At 38.5% G+C, this 18,236-nt stretch overlaps 1 protein-coding gene across 1 annotated transcript in view; it reads left to right on the top strand.

Annotated features, from left to right (window-relative positions):
- The window catches only part of PPP3CA (protein phosphatase 3 catalytic subunit alpha), a 170,831-nt gene that overhangs the window by 118,921 nt on the left and 33,674 nt on the right, over positions 1-18,236 (top strand). Inside the window, exons 3-6 of the mRNA XM_058803206.1 lie at positions 1,419-1,543; positions 9,905-10,016; positions 11,199-11,344; positions 13,278-13,417. Coding sequence (XP_058659189.1) covers positions 1,419-1,543; positions 9,905-10,016; positions 11,199-11,344; positions 13,278-13,417 — 523 coding nt within the window. The remainder of the gene's footprint in view (positions 1-1,418; positions 1,544-9,904; positions 10,017-11,198; positions 11,345-13,277; positions 13,418-18,236) is intronic.

The following is an 18,236-nucleotide window of genomic DNA, read 5'->3' as shown; positions in this document are numbered from 1 at the left end:
TAGGAGAGCAGATTGCCTGGCCATCAGATTGCGACACATGTTTTTAATCTTCCCACAGTGTCCGTGCAGAGGAGTGCAGTCAAGAAGTGTGTATTGGTTTGGTAGAATAATGTCTTCAAATAAAGATGTTACCAAAAACTTTCCTTCGGAGTACAGACATTTTTTTTTAGAGAAACAGTGGTGGTGCCACACCACTTGGAGATTTACATAGTATTTATTTTGCATAATTAATGGCAGATATTATTCTTAGGTTGAAATTGTAATTGTTGATGGCTTTTAGTATGAAAGTTTCCATCTAAAACTCACCGTGGGAATCAACTGGCAAAAAGATGATACAGTGTATCACAGTGGTGATAAGATGAAATATGCTATTTTATGGGAAAAATATCATGTTACTATCACAGAAGAATGGCCAGCTAGTCAGGAATCATGAATTGTCTCCAATTTCACATAAATATTCATGAAAGCAGTGACTGAGATATCAGTGAGTTTTTTCTGTACCCAAAGGGGAGTGGGTGGTTTGTTTGGTTTGGATAGGGGTTCTTTCTGGCTTTTGTATTTAGTTTTTTTGATGGAATGACACTATATGGATCTTAGTGTAAACATTCAGGGAGAAGTGATACAAGTATAAAACTATACTGTGAACTTGACTGAGATGAAAGACAGTAGCCTATGAATGCTTTGCTCTGGGAGTTTGTTGGATTTGGTGCTGCAGCTGTGGTATGTAGTCCTTTTGTATCTATATGGAGTTGTGACTTCAGCTTCTCCAAGGCATGCTGACAAATGTGAGGTTTTCTTATCTGCAGTGGATCCAACAGCATTACCTGAAAGAGAGCATCTGAATTTTACTTAAGGTGGACTGCTGCTGCATGATAAGGCCTATCCTGGACCCTTGGTTTTCTTCCGTTACTTCAAAAATCACCCTTAGAGTGTGAAAATCAGAGGATTGGTTTGGTTTGGTTTTTGTTTTTTGGGGGTTTTTTTGATTTTTTTTTTTTTTTTTTTTTTTTTTTTAGGTCACTGAAGAACCAGTTTAAACAGTCCCAGTCAGGGCTATTAACATCACCTTGGTTAAGGATCATTACCATAAAAGCTCCAGGCTTGACCCTAAATGGGATGTGTGAGGGGAAGTTATCTTTTGAGTAGAAGAAATAGAGCTGGTTTTGACACTGCGTGCTTAGACATCCATGAGTTCTCCAAAAGCATTGCCTGCCTTCGTGCAGATGCTTGAAATCACCCACCAGGGAGTTTGAAGTTTCACAAGAGAGCAGAACCAAACTCTTCCCCTAAAGGCACAGACTGTTACATTGCTTAACTAGTGAATGATACACAAAATTGTCATAACACGTCTTTGGATTGTGTGTACCTAAGATGATTTTTGCATGATGAATCTAAATATTGCTCCTCTTCTGTTCTAGTTTGTGGAGACATCCATGGTCAGTTCTTTGACTTGATGAAACTGTTTGAAGTGGGAGGTTCTCCTGCCAACACACGGTACCTCTTCCTGGGGGACTACGTGGACAGAGGGTACTTCAGCATTGAAGTAAGTTTCCAATTTCTGGATTTGAGTGCAAAATTGCTTGCAGCCTGTTTTGTATCTTTACCATCATAACTAGCTCAGGAATACTGAGGCTCTTCACGAATACCATGTTAATGTTGCTGGTGGTGTTTTTATAAAAGTTGCTTGGAATCCAGCCAAATCCCACTATATCTGTGCTCGGAAGCTGACATAGAATGGTGTTAACTAGTGGCCATTTAAATATTACACAGAAAGCAGCGTGCTCTGCAGCTTGCAAAAGCTAAATAGCCTGAGTAGATGAGAGCTATTAGAAAAGAGATATAAGAGAAAAACTTAACCTGTGACCCATAGCTTAGTTTGACTTTTAGGCTTATTTGATCTGAGTTTCCTGGATGTGAAATTTTACGAGAATGGAAGGACTAGATGAGAGGTAGATGGGACAAGAAGCCAGCACGCAGCATGCTGTGCTGGAGAGAATGAGTAAGTTCTGTTTAGGTGTGGCATGCAGGAGTGCGTGATCTCTGGCTTTTATGCAGCACTTGAATCCACAGAGAGGTGATGCACAAGTGCCCTGCTGGTGGTCTCAGACCTGGTGTAGTCTCCAGGTGAGGCCATAGAGAGTGTGGAGGTCAAATGGCCTCTTTAGCTGGCTTGTGAAAGAAACAGTGTCCTATCCAACCTGCCAGCTTTGACTAGAAGTGAGTCAAATACCAAACCCAAATTCTCTGTTCCAGTGCTTGTAAAGCAAACTAGATGTTTTCTTCTATCCTGTTATTGCTTGATTTTACAAACTGACAGGATGAAGTGCACAACTACTGAATAAAACCCAATGTGTATTTTTTTTGTCTAGGTTATAGCTGATCTAGTTATTAACCAGTCAATCAGAAATCCTTGCTGAACTCTTGATCTTTTCTGTGAAAAGTTCAGACTTGAATTCTCTCTGAGTCAGGGCAGAATGCCCATTACCTGTTGGAAGCAATATAGATCCTATGATACGTGTCTGTGTGTCTGTGACTAGATAAGATGGCATCATGTGAGAACACATCCACTGCTGTTTCATTCTACATCCCACATTGAAGGACACTGTTGCCATATTGGTATACAAGTGTATAAGGCCGAGCACCTGAGTTTGTGCTTGGAAAACAGATCAGTGTATTATCTTGCCAGTGTTATGTTTGAAGTAAGAAGTTTCTGAAAAAATAGATTCAATAAAACTACTTTTCCTTTATTAGTTCATTTTAGAACTGCATTTCAAGTGAGCTGGTTATCACTGCTGTGGGTTTCCATGCTGGATTGCTTGGGGAGGGTTGGGAAGGAGGAGCAGGAAGAGCTGCACACACTTAAACCATTGTGCAGCTCTGTCTTGAACTACCATTTTTGAGTTGTGATAACCTCATTCATATCTCCTGCAGTCTTTGATTGAGACAAGATGTGTCTGGAAGAGGAAAGTTTTGTCTTCACTTCTATATACGTAGGCTTTTAATAAAAGAAATAGAACAGCTTTCAAGTGCTTCTCTGACAGTTTACCAAAATCTGTTCCAGGGCTATTGCCAATTAAAGAAATAGCAAACCATATGAAAAAAAGACAACAGCCTATGTATAGGCAATAATCCCCTTAAAATCTCTCATTTAGCAACCTGTGCATACATACTTAGCAAATTGTATTCTGAATGCAGTTTTTCCATTCAGGAACATTGCTTTTTCACTGGAAGCAGTATTGGCTTCCGCCAGCACCAAGGAAATATCTCAGCTGTCACTTATATTATTTCTTTTGTATGTTAGGTTCTCAAATCACTACTTTTTTTTTGGTCACATAACTGATTTTCCCCACCTGTCACCTTGATTAAAGTTTATCTTTGAAAGGAAGGGCAAGTTTCTGTTTCATAAGTGTATTTAGATGTAGAGCTGTGCATTCAGGCATGAACTCACCACAATAAGTAGTGACAAGGAAAAGAAAATTGTGAAGAATGCAACTTGGCATTTAGAGGGGGAAGATATTTCTGGTGGAGAAGGGGACCTAAGTATATCGATCAGGCACCAACTCTTGTCAGTACTTTGTGCTGGGGAAGTCATGCTGGTAAACAGCCCCAGCCTCAGTTCATATTTCTGCCATGTAAACAGCCCCAGCCTCAGTTCATATTTCTGCCATGCTAATCACATAGTGATCTTTCTTCCATCCATCTGCTGACTTCCCTTTCTGCTATGGAGACAGGAGAATATTGCAGTTCTGGGGTCTTCCAAAAGAAGTAAGTGGCTGGTCCAAGGTACTAATCATGAGTAATAAAAGCTTTAAAAACATTCCCCTTGATTGCTGTGTGATCTCTAGTGTAAAAGTGACACCATTGAGCTTAGACCGAGCTGAGTTCTGATAGTGGGCGAAATAATCCTTCTCTGTGGGCTGCAAAGCATTTGGAATTCTTCTGGATGAAAGGTACTACATAATGCAAGCTATTATCATTAAGAACAGAGAAAGAAATTGCATAAGGTAGGTGGAAGGCATTTGATAATTCAGAGGGAAAAAGAGAAAAGTATTTGTATAAGGCACTCAGCAGAAATGTCGGTCCTTGCTCTATGGAGCTTTTGATCCAAGGCTCAGTTCTTCATGTGCATGCTGCATTTTTACTGGTGTTAGCTTCACTGCTTGAAGGAGGGGGTGTGTTTTGTGTTTTTTATATTAGCTCTAAGCAATGAGTCAAAGGATGAGAGACTGATAAAAAGTTCCAACAGGTAAAGTAAAAAAATGTCAAGTTGTGAGTAGAATGAGACAAGGTTTCTTAGCACTGATGGAATCTTTATTCCGTACCTGCGTTCTCTTTTCTTTTTGACCTTTTGACAGAACCTGGGCATTTCTTCACTTAAAAAACCAAATTCCTGCAATTTAATACAGTGCATTTGTTTCCTTGGCTGTATAACTGATAACATTTCCCTCTTGTGCTTGTGCATTGTTCCAGGGCATTTGACTCCAGAGTAGAAGAAACCCCTTAGTCTTCACTGTCAAGTAAGATTTATGGTCATGGAGAGTAGAAACCCAAATGATCAAAACAGAGGGCTATTTTTAAATGTAAAGAATAGTTAAAGCCTAAGTGGTTCTGCAGGAATAGGTTGTAAGGAAGAATGACTAATCTCTACCTGAGTCTGAAAACTCTTTTTTGAAAAGCAGACAAGTGCTGTGCAGTATAGGGAGGAGGGCACATATAGACTATTTTTCATCACGGTCTTGGGAAAATTACAGAGTAAAAACCAACTACAGTGCATTATTAATAATAATATGTAAACCAACTGTTGGAATTATTTTCTTGCTCAATTCCATGTAACAGCATACAGTCTTATATGTCACTTGACCATCATAAGGTATGTAGTGATCATTTTTGGCAGAGGAAAGAGTTAAAATATGGAGAATTGAACCAGTGTTCAAAACTAACAAAAGTGGAGTTAGGTTTTAAGGTTCAGAACATGCATACATTTCCCTTCCTGAGTGCACAGACTGACATTGCAGAAGGTGAAAGTGGTGTTGTGGTATTTCCAGCAAGAACAAAGTGAGGTGTTTGGAGTGAGTCTAGAATTTGACCACTGGACCTTACGCCAATTTTAAAAAAGCATCTGGCACTTGAGATGCTTCTGAATTTGGTGAACTGTTGGAAATTAAATGGTCTCTCCCAAGAAAAGAATTACACGTAAATAAATTTATGTTAGTAAACAGTGGGTGTAGTTAGTGCTGGTGAAAGTTGTGTTTATTATCTCTCAGGTCTCTGAACTTTCCAGTTCTTCATTGGAAGAATAAACACCTTTCAGCATCGTCTGTTACTGTAGTGTATTAATGTTTTCCAGTAAAGAGCTTGATTTAAAATAATTTGGGCTGATCAGGAATACTTCACCAGTGAAGTCAATAGTTTTTTTCAGTTCTCTTAAAGCAAAGAAAATCCTAGGACTTTAATTATCCTGAATTTCCTTGCCCTTTTCTTCTGTAGACCAGTAGCAAGTATCTTTCTACATAGCAACAATTTGCATCTTGTGAGATCTTATTTTTGTATGGCATTGCTCCTCAGAGCTGTGAAAATTCAGCAAATTCAGATTATTTTTATATGTATTAGATTCCCAGACTGTAACATCTGTTTGTGTCAGGGCCGTCCTTGCAGCTTGACTGGTCCTGTGCCAGCTGTTCCCAGTGTGAGTCCCCGGCATGCCAAGAGCCCCTTTTGGCTGCAGGGGGAGAACATGTGATGGCATCATTTCTGCTGCACTGATGCCATCTCTCTGTGGGACCCATCTTCTCAGAGAACAGCTGGGGCCTAGACACAGGATACCAAAAAGGAGAGTTAGGAGCCATCTCTGTCTAGAAGGTACTAGCTATAAGGATTATAGGAACATTTACAAAAAAGAATTTCCTAGTCACTTTTTGGTTGAAAAAGAGGTACTTCTTTTTGGATATTTTTGAACTTTTCAGATACTCTTTTTAAAGGCTGAAATGGGAGTAATGTGGTCTAAACATTAGCAAACAGTATATTGTGATTGTGCTGAAATGTTACTTGGAGTGAAGACAAAATGGCTTTTTCTTTATTTGCAGTAGTGTTCATAGTTTTCTTTGTGCTCAAGGGATAGTAGTTCAGAAATGGCAGTAAGTTGCATCTCATGTGAGTATTCTGGTTACAGCTGCAATGTATCTTTGCTTGTCTCTGAAATCATGCTGTAATAAAGACTCATTCCAGTAGTGTGAATGCAGCTATGTGTGTATAAAGGTACATGGTTTCCATTGGGATGGTTACTCCATTCTAGGAAGCTGTATTTGTACTGGATGTTGTGATGGTACCATTATTTCACTGCAACTACAGTAATGCAATTTTTATATTTCAGTGAGGTGTGTGTTAGAGAGTGTGGGAGCTATGCCAGTTCCACAGGTCACAGAGCATCAGTAGATACCTTAGCAATGTGTGGCTTAAATTATCCTTTCAAGTATGAATTACCTCACACTCACACTTTATTTCATCTGCTGAGGAGTGCCCAGTGCTGTCAGTCATTTGGAGGGGGACTTCAACTTTTGTGGCCCCTGCAAAGCCACACAACTGACAGTGAGCTGCATCTCTCTCTTCCTGGCACTGCCAGTGCCACAGCACCAAGAAGTGAGCATTGTGATGCTGTGGTTGTACTCAAGTGGCCATGATGATGATTTTCCAAGGTACCTTGTTTTAATCACATGACTTGAGATGCACAGAAGAGCTGTGGGACCTTTGGTTTTCCTCTCCAAGGATGGGCTGAGATGTGGAACTGTGCAAATGCTCCAATTCAGCATGCAACAGTGGAGTTAAATCCCAAGTCTGTTTTGAAAATGTGGGTCTTTGGCTTACACCGTGCTTAATTTCGCAGACCTTTACTTTCCTGAAGCTGAGGCTGCCAGAACCTCAGCGGGAAAACCGCTTGACTATGGGAGCTGGGAGGTAAACAGATTACCTCTTTGTTACAAACGTAACATATCTGCTATTTCAACAGCTGAAAGACAGTAAACAAGAGGGGTTTGAGGGTCCTAAGTCTTAGATATATATATATATATATATATATATATATATATGTGTGTGTGTGTGTGTGTGTATGGATAATTTGAAATTAAATAGGCAAAAATACCTTGCAGATGTCTAGATTGCAAGGTCCCTGCTGTACGTTTTGCATAGAGTTACAGCAGAGCTGATGTTTGGTATGTTCTTAATGAAAATGTTGAAGGAAGCAAGGTATTTAAAACTTTTACAACAGGGAAGCAGTATTATGAAATACGTAAAGGCTTTAAGCTCAGATTTTCAACAAGGACAATTTATCATAAATATTTTGTTTTCAGTAAGAATTATGATATGTGAATCACAGGCAGGAAAAAATCAAAGCCAGAATGTTTGCTCGTGATTTGTTGTTTACGCATAATGTTTTTTGTATATAAATGACACTAAGTTGAAAAGCCATGAAAATCATTGCCCTCATATTTGCTCTTTAGTTTGCATGGGAAAAAAAAATCATCTTATTAGTTCTTACTTCCTATTACAACATTACTTCACTGAACTACTGAAAAGAAAAGGGAGTAAATTAAAGAAGTCATCTAAACAAAATAAACCTTTGATATAATACTACTGAAAACAACACAAAATGTGAATAGTGGGCTTATGTTGCTTGAATAGTGGCAAACCACGACACAGAGAAATAGAACTTTCTAGACTGTATTGATTCTCTGTTATCTTCTGTCTGCTTCTTATGAGTACTTCAAAGGAAGCATAGAAAAAAAAAGAAAAAATAAATCTATGATAAGCAAATACAGAGCAATCAACTTGTAAACAAGTACCTAATCCCAAAAAGTCAAAAATGCCATCTCTCCTTATTTTCCCTGCTTTCCAGATCTGGACAATATTTTAAATATGAAGTGCTTGCTTTAATCTTGCCAGAGCTTTAGGAAAATGAAAAACTTAGTTACGAGGGCAATGTTTTGGCAGGACAAGAAGCTCTAAGGTAACTTGGCTGGAGCTTTCCTTGTGTGGATGGGGGTGTCAGTTTAGACTTCTTGTCTCACAACATTTACATCAAATTTTTGCATGTGTCAGTAAGTTTGAAGAGGAATGTTCTGGAAATTTTTGGAGGAATGATGAAGTCATCATCAAAGAAAGAGAAACTTGCTCTGGTGGTGTGGACAAGTTCAGGTTTCTTGCCCCCTGAAATGAAACCATCAAACCCAAGTCTGCTGGAGTTTACACAGAGACAGAAGACTTTCTCCACCCACACCCTTTGGTTGTTTTGGGCCACAACAGATGACTCCTGTGACCTGACACCATAATTCCATGCTGGATTACATTAGCATGATTTCCCTGGCATTCTGGCATCTCTTCTCACTTCCTGCAGTGGCAGTAGCGCCAGGGAGGTGGAAGAATTGGCATGAGCTGGGAGGCCTCCCGCGTGTTTCCAAGAGGGGGCATTAGTTTTACAATTCTTCGAGTATACTGACTGTATTTTTGCTGGTTTTCTCTGTCTGTACACCCTCTGAGTAGAAGAACAGAAATTACAGACAAAGGACAGGCAGAGCATTCAGATGTTTACATGTAATAAATTCAAGGCAATGAGTAGTAGTATAGAACTACTGCTGCTGTGTGATTACCTATGGATAGTGTGAGCACAAACATTAAAATGTTGAATCCCTTCATCTTTTCCTGTTTTTCTTCTAAGTTGACTAAGTAGCAAACAAGGGATCTGAAATCTACATGTTGAGATGATGAAATTTATTATACAGCTGTTTTTCAAGACACTCTGAATTGTAAAGGGAGCTCACACTATAATGTAGAGGCATTGCATTGACAGCAATGCTGTTGTTCTAATCTGAAACAAGAGAGTACATTCTGAATTTCCAATTTATTGATTATTAAGCTAAATGAAAGGATTTTTTTCCCCCAGTGGAACAAGGGGGAGTGTTGGGAAGTAGTTGTAAATAAAAGTGGGGTTTTTTGACACCTTTTTTTTCTTGTGCAGCATTTCAGCAGTTCATGGTTATATAAGAAAGGAAAGGCTGGAGGAAAAATAATTCAGACAGTTTTTCTAGCTTTCTAGTTTTTGAGAGGACATTGTGGTCTGTAAAGTGTCCCTGCAGGCAGTGGGCTCATCTCATGGGATGAGTGGTTGTTATTTCCATCAACTTTCTTGGAGCTGTGAGTTCATTTTCAAAACAAATATTTTTAATTAAGTGATTTAGAGAGGTCTGAGCAGAGCTTAGCCTCTCCAAGTCTTTTTTTTTATCTTTAAAAACACGTCTAGAAGAAATGTCATCTCAAATAGAAGTCTTTAGGAAAGACAAAAGGCTTGTAGAAGCTTAGTAGTAACTTCATTTAATGCAAGAGCTTTGTGGATCTTTTTATCGCAGTTACATGTAGGGAACAATGCTAAGTGAAAAATAAACAAGCTCTCATGTAAAAACTGTAATTCTGGAAGCTGAGGTATTTCCTGAAGTGTGAGTTAAATTGTTCTGAGGCAAATTTTCCTTAAGCCAGGAAATGCAGCTCTTCCAGTGGGATTGTTTCCACGGGAGGTTTCTGCCTAACCTTGCAGGTGGAGAGTGTGCATTTCCCTCTAGGGATGCACAGCGAGAGCTGGGGCTGCTGGAGGCAGCCTGGCACGGCTGACCAGGGAGGGGCCACTCAGCAAGAGGTGTAAAACTGACAGAATATACCCACTCGAGTTTCAGACAGTATGGGCTGAAGTGCAGGGAAGTGTTTGAGTGTAGCATATGAAGAATGGAGTTAATCAGTTGAAAATAAATGCTTTGCACAGATTACTTTTACTTTCTGTGCAAGTTTTTTGTGATGGAAGGGAATGTAAATTGTTCCGTCATTAATTATGAATTCTAATTTTCTTTCTTCTTCTGCTTCACAGTGTGTGCTGTACTTGTGGGCCTTGAAAATCCTTTACCCCAAAACACTGTTTTTACTTCGTGGGAACCATGAATGTAGACATTTAACAGAGTATTTCACATTTAAGCAAGAATGTAAGTCTATCTTACCCTTCTCCTCTTAACTCCTTTTTCAGCAACTTAATTTATTTTGCAGATATTTGATACTGGTTCAGTATTAGTAAATTTTCATGTTAAATGCCATTAATTTTAAATGGTAGTCCCTGTTCCCTGAGGGGGAAGTTACCTCTCAGTGGTGTGGAATGGAAGGGCTTAGACCCCCCCCCAGATTTGAGTATGGGAGCTCCTGGGGCTGCTGTGGGTCCATCTGGCTGGGATGCTCTCGGTGAGCGTGTTCTGCTGCTGATGCTCCTGGCAGCAGCCAAGGGTTTGCTGCCCCACACAGCAGCCTGGCAGGCAAAACCTGCTGGCACAACAGCCCTGGCACCTGTGACAGGTTCCTGACTGCTAGTTAAGGAGGACCTCATCACACTGGGTCACTGGGTCTCATCTCATGGAGCAGGAGAAAAATGCAAGGAATTTTTATTTTGTTTTTCCTTTAGGTATAGCATTTTCACATTTGTCCTCTGTGTCGGCTTAAACTTTTCAATATGCTCTTTTGATATAAATTCCTTTCTGTGTTGCAAGAAATGATGCAGTGACACATAAAAGCTTATTAGGTGTAGACCTTTACCTGCACAATGAAGCTTTTTTTCCCCTGTGACACAGTGAGATGAAACTATTGCCATAAGTCTGTGTTTTCTTTTTACACTGGGGATAAAGGAAATGTTAATTGGCTCGAAGGCTTCATGGTTTACTGAGTTTAATATGCATATTGGTAAATTAACATTTCAGCTTCATTATTCCACCTCGTTCATTTCATAATGGCATTTCTGTAGATAATTAATTATAAGGGACTGGGCTAAAGTTCTGACTGTTTCATAGAGAGTATATTGAGTGATAATGATGATAACCGTTCAGCAGATGTTTTAAGGCTTGCTCTACAGATTTCGTACTGAGTAGAAATGGTAGACTGTAATGGTATATTCAGGTGTTTATTTACAATTTTTTAGAAAAAATACGAAAAAAATTTATTAGCTTCACCTCAGAACAGGAAGAATTTTTCCAGCAGTGATATTTTTATATTAAGCAAAAGTTTGGGTAAAGTCCTCAATACTAGATAGAATAGTGAGAGGAAAAAGTTTGAGATATTAAGCACAATCCTTTTTCCTCTTAAGTATTGATGGCAGTTTCTGTTACTATCTTAATTTTTAAAAGGTAAAATCAAATATTCAGAACGTGTATATGATGCCTGCATGGATGCCTTCGACTGCCTTCCCTTGGCTGCTCTGATGAACCAACAATTCCTGTGTGTACATGGTGGCTTGTCTCCCGAGATCAACACCTTAGATGACATCAGAAAAGTAAGTCTTGGAGGTTATTACCTGTAAGCACAATGTAAGCCCCATCTGACAACTCCTTGTGCCTTGTTAAGTGTTCTGTGCTTTCTTGGAGTAGATGCAAAAGAGATCTAGAAGAACCTCACAATATATAAAGATGTAACAAAAAAGGCTCATGTGATTGTAATGAATATAGTTGGTATTTTTTAAATTGTCAAGAGCTTCATTCTCAAGAGGACCCACCATATTTTTAATAGTTCTGCGTTTGAGTGTCCAGCAAATGGTCTAATTGAGGCTTAATAAGTTCATACTTGTTGTACCCTTATGTTCTGAAAAGTTTCTCAGAAATCTCGTGCAAGTTCAGAGAACAGTATCAAACAACTTCTTCACATAATCCAGTGTTATTGCATTTTATCAAGGATTAATTTTTTATTCACATGTTTTGTAGAAGAGATCTCTAGGAAGTCGATATTTCTAGGAAGAGCTATTTAAACCATTCATTCTTAGTGTTCCCAGAAAAAAAAATCCTCCTTGTTTGAGACTTGCAAACATGGATATCTATTTCTGAGCTTTCAGGTTAGTGAAAGGTAATTTATATTCTAAGGTTAATTTGTAGTCTACTAAGAAATTATTTATAAATATAGTTTTTAAAAAAACCAACAAATTGAGCCAGTAATTACATGTTTTGGTTTAAAAGCAATTAGCTTAAGATATTAACTGCACTTTAAAAAATTACTGAATGCAAAGTTTTGTTTCTGAGGTAAAGATTTACTATCTCAGTAAACAAAAATACTCTGCATAAAAATTAGCTGGCTCTGCAACAGCATAATGGCAGAGTAAAGTTGTTTAGCTCTCAGATTCTAGATTAGGTTCATTAACACCTTCCCTTCTTCCTGCCCAGCCCTGCCGGTTTATTATCTTTGGCAATCAGCAGAAATTGGGTTTGCAGATTTATGAATTTTTGTTTAAATGCATTGTAATTACATAAGCATTAAGCGGAGAGGGCTGAAATAAGAAGTGTAGATATGCTGTGAATATGTCAAAATAAGAACGCAAAGGTAAAATTATAGAAGTCTCTTACTAAAACTTTGAGTGTTGAAAACTTACAACACCGATTTGTTCTCTTTGATTTTTTTTTTTTGAGGGGAGAAGGAATCCACTAGCTACTGAATCTTTTACTTGATCTTTCTGGTCAAAATGGAGAATATTTCAGACTGCAAGCCTTATTCATACACCATCTTAACAGGGCTGCTCTTATATGAAAGAATTCTTGAGATAGCGCATAATGTTATTATATTAAAGAGTTCTTCCAGGAGAATACTGATTTTTATTATTTTGCTATACTTCATCTTATTTGCAGTATGATTCTATGTAATTTGAAGTATTAAATACCCATAGGAGGACCAAAAGGAGAAGTTTTTAGCTTCTTAATTAGGGTTAAGGTTACAGGAGCAATAGCAATGTCATGCCTACATGCTGTAATTCAGAGATATTTTCTTGATATTTAGATACATTTTTTTTGTGAAAATGTACATAAATCTAAATGGAAACTGGCTTTGAAATAACTACTATATTTTCTTGAGGTGCCCCACTTACATAAATTTAATGTTTTACTGTTTGAAAAATCGTGAAATACAGAAATATTATATTCTCCCTTGTCCACTGGAATGCTTGCAAAAACCAGTAGAAAGCCAAAAAAAAAAACAAACAAAAATTCATGTAGAGTGTGAATCCACTGAATCTCTTTATTTTCAGTTCTATCTGTTCCTTCTGTCCCCATCAGTGTTTGCAAGGAGTGTTTTGGTGCTCAAACTCCTCTGCTTGAAAGCTGAAGAACAGATTGCTCTGAGTCTCTTGTTCACTTGCTCATGGAATAAAAAAGAGTAATTTTGCTTCATTGTTTCTGTGATACATAGTTGAAAGAAGTTAGTATTTCTTTGTCTCCTATTTTTCTTAGTTAGATCGATTCAAGGAACCACCTGCATATGGACCTATGTGTGACATCCTGTGGTCAGACCCATTGGAGGACTTTGGAAATGAGAAGACTCAGGAACACTTCACTCACAACACAGTCAGGGGGTGCTCGTACTTCTACAGGTGATTGTTACTACTTTGAATAGATTTCTGTTGATGGACTGGTTCTGCTTTTGCAGTATAAATGTTTGCTTGAACTTTGTGGCACCACTTAGGTAATTAGGCATTTTTATCTGCAGGCTACCCTTGTTTTCAGAAAAATTCATGCTTGCTTTATTTTAATATCTTCTGTTATGCCACAGTGGGAAAACTCTAAATCACTTAATTTTATTCACCAAAGCATGTGTATTTTGCCTCTGGTTTTGTAAGTAGAGAATGAATGTGTCACTTTTAAAAAGGGGTAGGCAACTGCATTTCTAGTTTGAAAATTAAAACGTAATTTCTAATGAAAGATGCCAGCACTGAAAAATGGATTACTTATTGTTCTGTAAGGTAAATAAAAATTGTGACTTCCCCCACAGAGGAACTTTTTTTCCTCTCAGTTTGATCAAATGTTTTTGTTTGTTTGTTTAGAAGCAATTCTTCTTAAGAAATTCAGTATTTAAAGAGCATTTGTTAAATGGGACTTAGTAATACCTGAAATGCAGAAAAGTGCCTGTAACATTCCTGCAGAAACATGTATGTACTGTCCCCTGACAGTCTGGGGATTTTAAGGAATTTGTGCCTTTTTTTTATTGTGGTAGTTAAGAACAACATACAAGGACACCAGAGTAGCAAAACTAGCAGGGGAGGAGGTTATATGGCAAAATGAGCAATGTATTCAGTGAAATATTAATTTAAAAAAGGTGTTGTTCAGGAGAAATGTGAAGATGTTATTGAAATGTTAAGAGGTTGTTGAACTTTTTGAAGTGAAGCATTTCTGCTTCAGCCCATGCTAGTTACACACAAATCTATGTTTCCTCAGCAAACTCAGAGGAAGGGAGGAATCCCAACTCTTTCCTTTGCATTAGAAAATCTCACCTTGAACACTGACTGTAGCTGTTTAGTAACACGTCAAAAGTAATTCAAGGGCTTCCACCAACAACCAGGTGACAGAGCCACTGGAATCAACCTCCTTGTTGGTGACATTATCAAGAAGGTGGCAGATGGTTTGATGTTCAGCAATGAGGTTTCTGGCTCCCTTCTCAGAGCCCCGTTGCTGCAGCGTGGGGCCGGCGAGGAGCAGAGCAGTTGGCTCTGCAGCCTGGGCTGCTGGCTCCCGCCTCCGGTGGGAGGTGACATCTGGGAGGTGCTCCATGGCTGTGTTTGGGATCATCATGGAAGGGATGGCACGCTGCTGCAAACAATTGGTCAGTGCAGAAATGGGCTATGACTGAGCAGTAAAATCATTGCTTATCGTCTCAGGAGCAGCAGCAAATGCTGGAGCGTACCTGTGACTCCCAGGCACTGCACACACGGGGAGTGATGGTGATTTCCACTCATGAATAGCCTGGCAGATGTGGCATGTGCTTAAATACAGGGCTGTTTATTTACTGGAAAAAGTTCTAGATTTTAGGTTGGGGTTTTTTTCAGAGGTCTGCTCCACACAGTTGCCATAAAATTTCTTTAATACATATCTCAGTTTCCTTCAGAAAATGTAGCAGACCTAGTCTGTGTCCTGACGTGTATTCAGAAAAGTGCATTTTCAGAAGAGGAACTATTCAGAAGACAGATAATTATCAGGTCATGTGAGGGACATATAACTGCTTGATGATTGAGTCAGAAGGCTAGCTTAGAATCATGTTATCTGAGTTTATATAAAGGCAAGCATTCCTTTTCAAAGAAGTAGCTAGTTGCCCTGGAAGATGACTAATTGCTTGCCTAATGATAATACCTGGTATAAAAGGTCTCCATCAGTGTAGAATGTCTAATTTTCCTTGCCCTTTCTAGTTACTTCCTGAGTAAAGGAACAAGTTTCCCTGAACAGGCTTGTAAAGGAAGGACTGAATTACTCAGTCCTCCTTCAAGAATGCCTGTTAATAGAATGACTGTGTTTATTCTTCACTGAATAACATTTCTTAAGTTTCTTCAGTCATTTCTAGAATGGGAAGTTAAAAGACAGCAATGAGAATTTTGAATGAAAATCAGGAAGATTTCAGTCATGCCTGTGAATAAGTGAAAGAATTTCTAGCTGATTAAGGTCTCCTAATCAATTGCAGGAAATATCTGTAATAAATAATTTTTATTTATCAGAGATGTTCTTTATAATGACAAGTTGCAAGTTACTTTGCTCTGACTTAAAGTTTTTTCCTAATACAAAGATGCTGTGAGGAAAATAACAGTAATGTGGCTTTCTAACTGTGCATGCACCATCTTAACTGGACCTTCCATCTCAGAAGTGCACAAAATCCTCTGCATTTAGCCAAAACCCGTTTGTGAAATGTTGGGCCATTTCTAGAGAAAGTGTAACTACTGTAGCTTACAGTAGTCTGACAAGCTTCTCAGTGAGTTTCTTACATGATCACTCTCATACAGCCTATTGAATTTCAAACTGATCCAGTATTTTTTCAAGAAATGTCCCTTTATGTAAGAGTTCATGAAACTGCTGTGGCTAGGTATGAAATGTCAGATCTTGAAACCATAGGCATAACCTGTAATTTAAAGATGGCAAGAATAGTCTGATTTTTCAGAAGTGCTCAGAGTCAACATTTAGTGCACATCTTTAGCACCTAGCAGTATTTTGTACTGTGGATTGTCAAAATAGCACAATACCAGAGTGAAATGTTAACTGTGGCATATAAGGAATTAATCAAAATATATTAAAGTTTCTGTACCTTAAAGAGAACAAAAAGTGATAGGGATGGGATTTCATTTTCCCTATATGAAGTTTAAAATTGTACCTCCTTTGTAGTCATGGTCATGTTTGATGCAATTTTGTGCAAAAGTAGAAATCATTAATGGAATGCTGGTTGTTTAAATTGCTCTTTTATTATGAGTTAAGCTTTTCTTTCATCCATACCCAAAATAATGTTGTGTTCAGAGTATATTATAAACAAGAGGGAATTAATTTGTCACCGAGTGATATTAGACCCACAGGCACATAGTTTTTCAGCTGATCCAGCCAGTAAAGATGTTTTCCTGTTTACCAAATTATCTAGTTCTTGCCTTGAATTTTTCTAGCAAATATTTATTTACACTTTGCAATTTGTACTGATCTTGCCTTTGCACTTATTTCATAAGCTAGTGGTACAGTAACTCTCAAGCTATTTTCTAAGAAACAGGTTGGACACCAGGAGGAAGGGGTGGTCGGGCATTGGAATGACTGCCCAGGGAGATGCTGGTGTCACTTTGCCTGAAGGTGTTCAAGAAAAACTTTCCAGCCTTGGATAGCAGTGAAATGGTTCAACCTTGCAGATACTCTGGGGTAGAGTTATAATTTTGGCCCTACAAGCAAAAGATTTCAGTGGTGCACTTGACGTGCAAGTTAAGTTTGTCAGTATGCAAAGATTAAAGAAATATCTGCTGACAGCTTTTGAAGACTGTAGTGTGTTTCAGCTCAGGGTAGGAAGCACAGTTGCCTTTTTTTTTTTTTTAATTTTTTTTTTTTTTTAGTAATAGCATTTTTAACAGATTCTTTTGCTCACTTTTCTACTCTTCTTTCTCCCAGACCAGAAGCTTTTAGGGCTCTTGCTGCCCTCACATTGTCTGCCCAGATGCACTGGTAGAATTGCTTGTGTGCTCCATCAGGCCTGGGAAAACATCCAGTTTTGGAAGAACGACTCTGCAAAAAAAGATGTGTTTATTTGTTCTAATGCAGTTCCCCGTTCCACTTCCCAGTGCAGCTCTGCAGACAGCACAGCTAAGAGCATGGAAAATCTGGTGGAAAGGGATGTTCTGAGAGTTGCTTAAGGGACAGCACAGCAACAAAGCATTTGCCTTTGGAGAATCAAGTGCAAGGCCAATGGATTATGCAGGGAACCTATTTTATATGTGCATGTAATGTTACAGAAGCTTTTTGGACTAAATTTGAATGTTCTCTTTTGAAAGAAGTGCTTTTGCCTCTCTTTTAATGGTATGATGAGGGACATGAAAAAAACTATGTTGATTTCATCTAATTTTTCTAGTTTTCCAGTTATTGGTGGAAAAACAATATGAAAACATTTGCCATTTTGGTTCATGTTAGCAAAGTATTGCTTCTCTTTTAAAACTGCCAGCAGTAATCAGATATCATGCAAAAGAGACCTCAGAACTAGTAAACTATGCATGAGGCATGTTAATGAAAAAAGATGCCCAAGTAGGGAATATCAGAGTCACGTACTCCATGGGGAATAGCATCTCTCTAGCTTAGCAGAGGGGTGTTTTGTTTTCTCTGTGAGTCACTGCTCCTCCGTGATTCAGCATGACACATGAAGGCAGGAGGCTGGGGCGCTCTGGAAAAGCCTGTTGCGTGGGGGATTTCTGTTTGTTTGTTTTCCCTCTTGGCCAACTGCTTTATTTCTGGCTCATCTGAGTTACAGTCTGGGCTCTGCAAAGCAGGGCAAGGAGGAGAGGGTTTCTGGAAGGGTAGCACTCTGAAAAACTAGTAGGGAATTTGACTGCAAGTCAGTCATTTTAATAAAAAATATTTGAAAAAAGATTTCTGAGCAGAAGTCATTTCTGTAAAACTTTGTTTCTGATTATTTCTGCCATAATGTCTGTTTTATTGGCTCTTTGTGTGACTTTTTATTTTTACCTGCATTTTAGGACATATATTTTTGTGTTAAGGAACATTGTTTAATCTAAAGCTAACATACTAAGGAAATGCAGGATAGCATATGTAATAGCTGCACATGATGCAAAGTTTGCTACTCCCCAGCCTCTGCTTCAACAAGAAGCTCAAGAAAAATGCCTGCAAGTTGCTTTGCCTTTTTCAAAATAAAATATCCTGATAGACTGCTTATGGGTTGTGGTGGTCTGGGTAATA

This window comes from Ammospiza caudacuta, chromosome 4 (assembly GCF_027887145.1).
Source record: "Ammospiza caudacuta isolate bAmmCau1 chromosome 4, bAmmCau1.pri, whole genome shotgun sequence".
NCBI classification, from domain to species: Eukaryota; Metazoa; Chordata; class Aves; order Passeriformes; family Passerellidae; genus Ammospiza; species Ammospiza caudacuta.
This window is presented reverse-complemented; position numbering and strand designations above follow the sequence as displayed.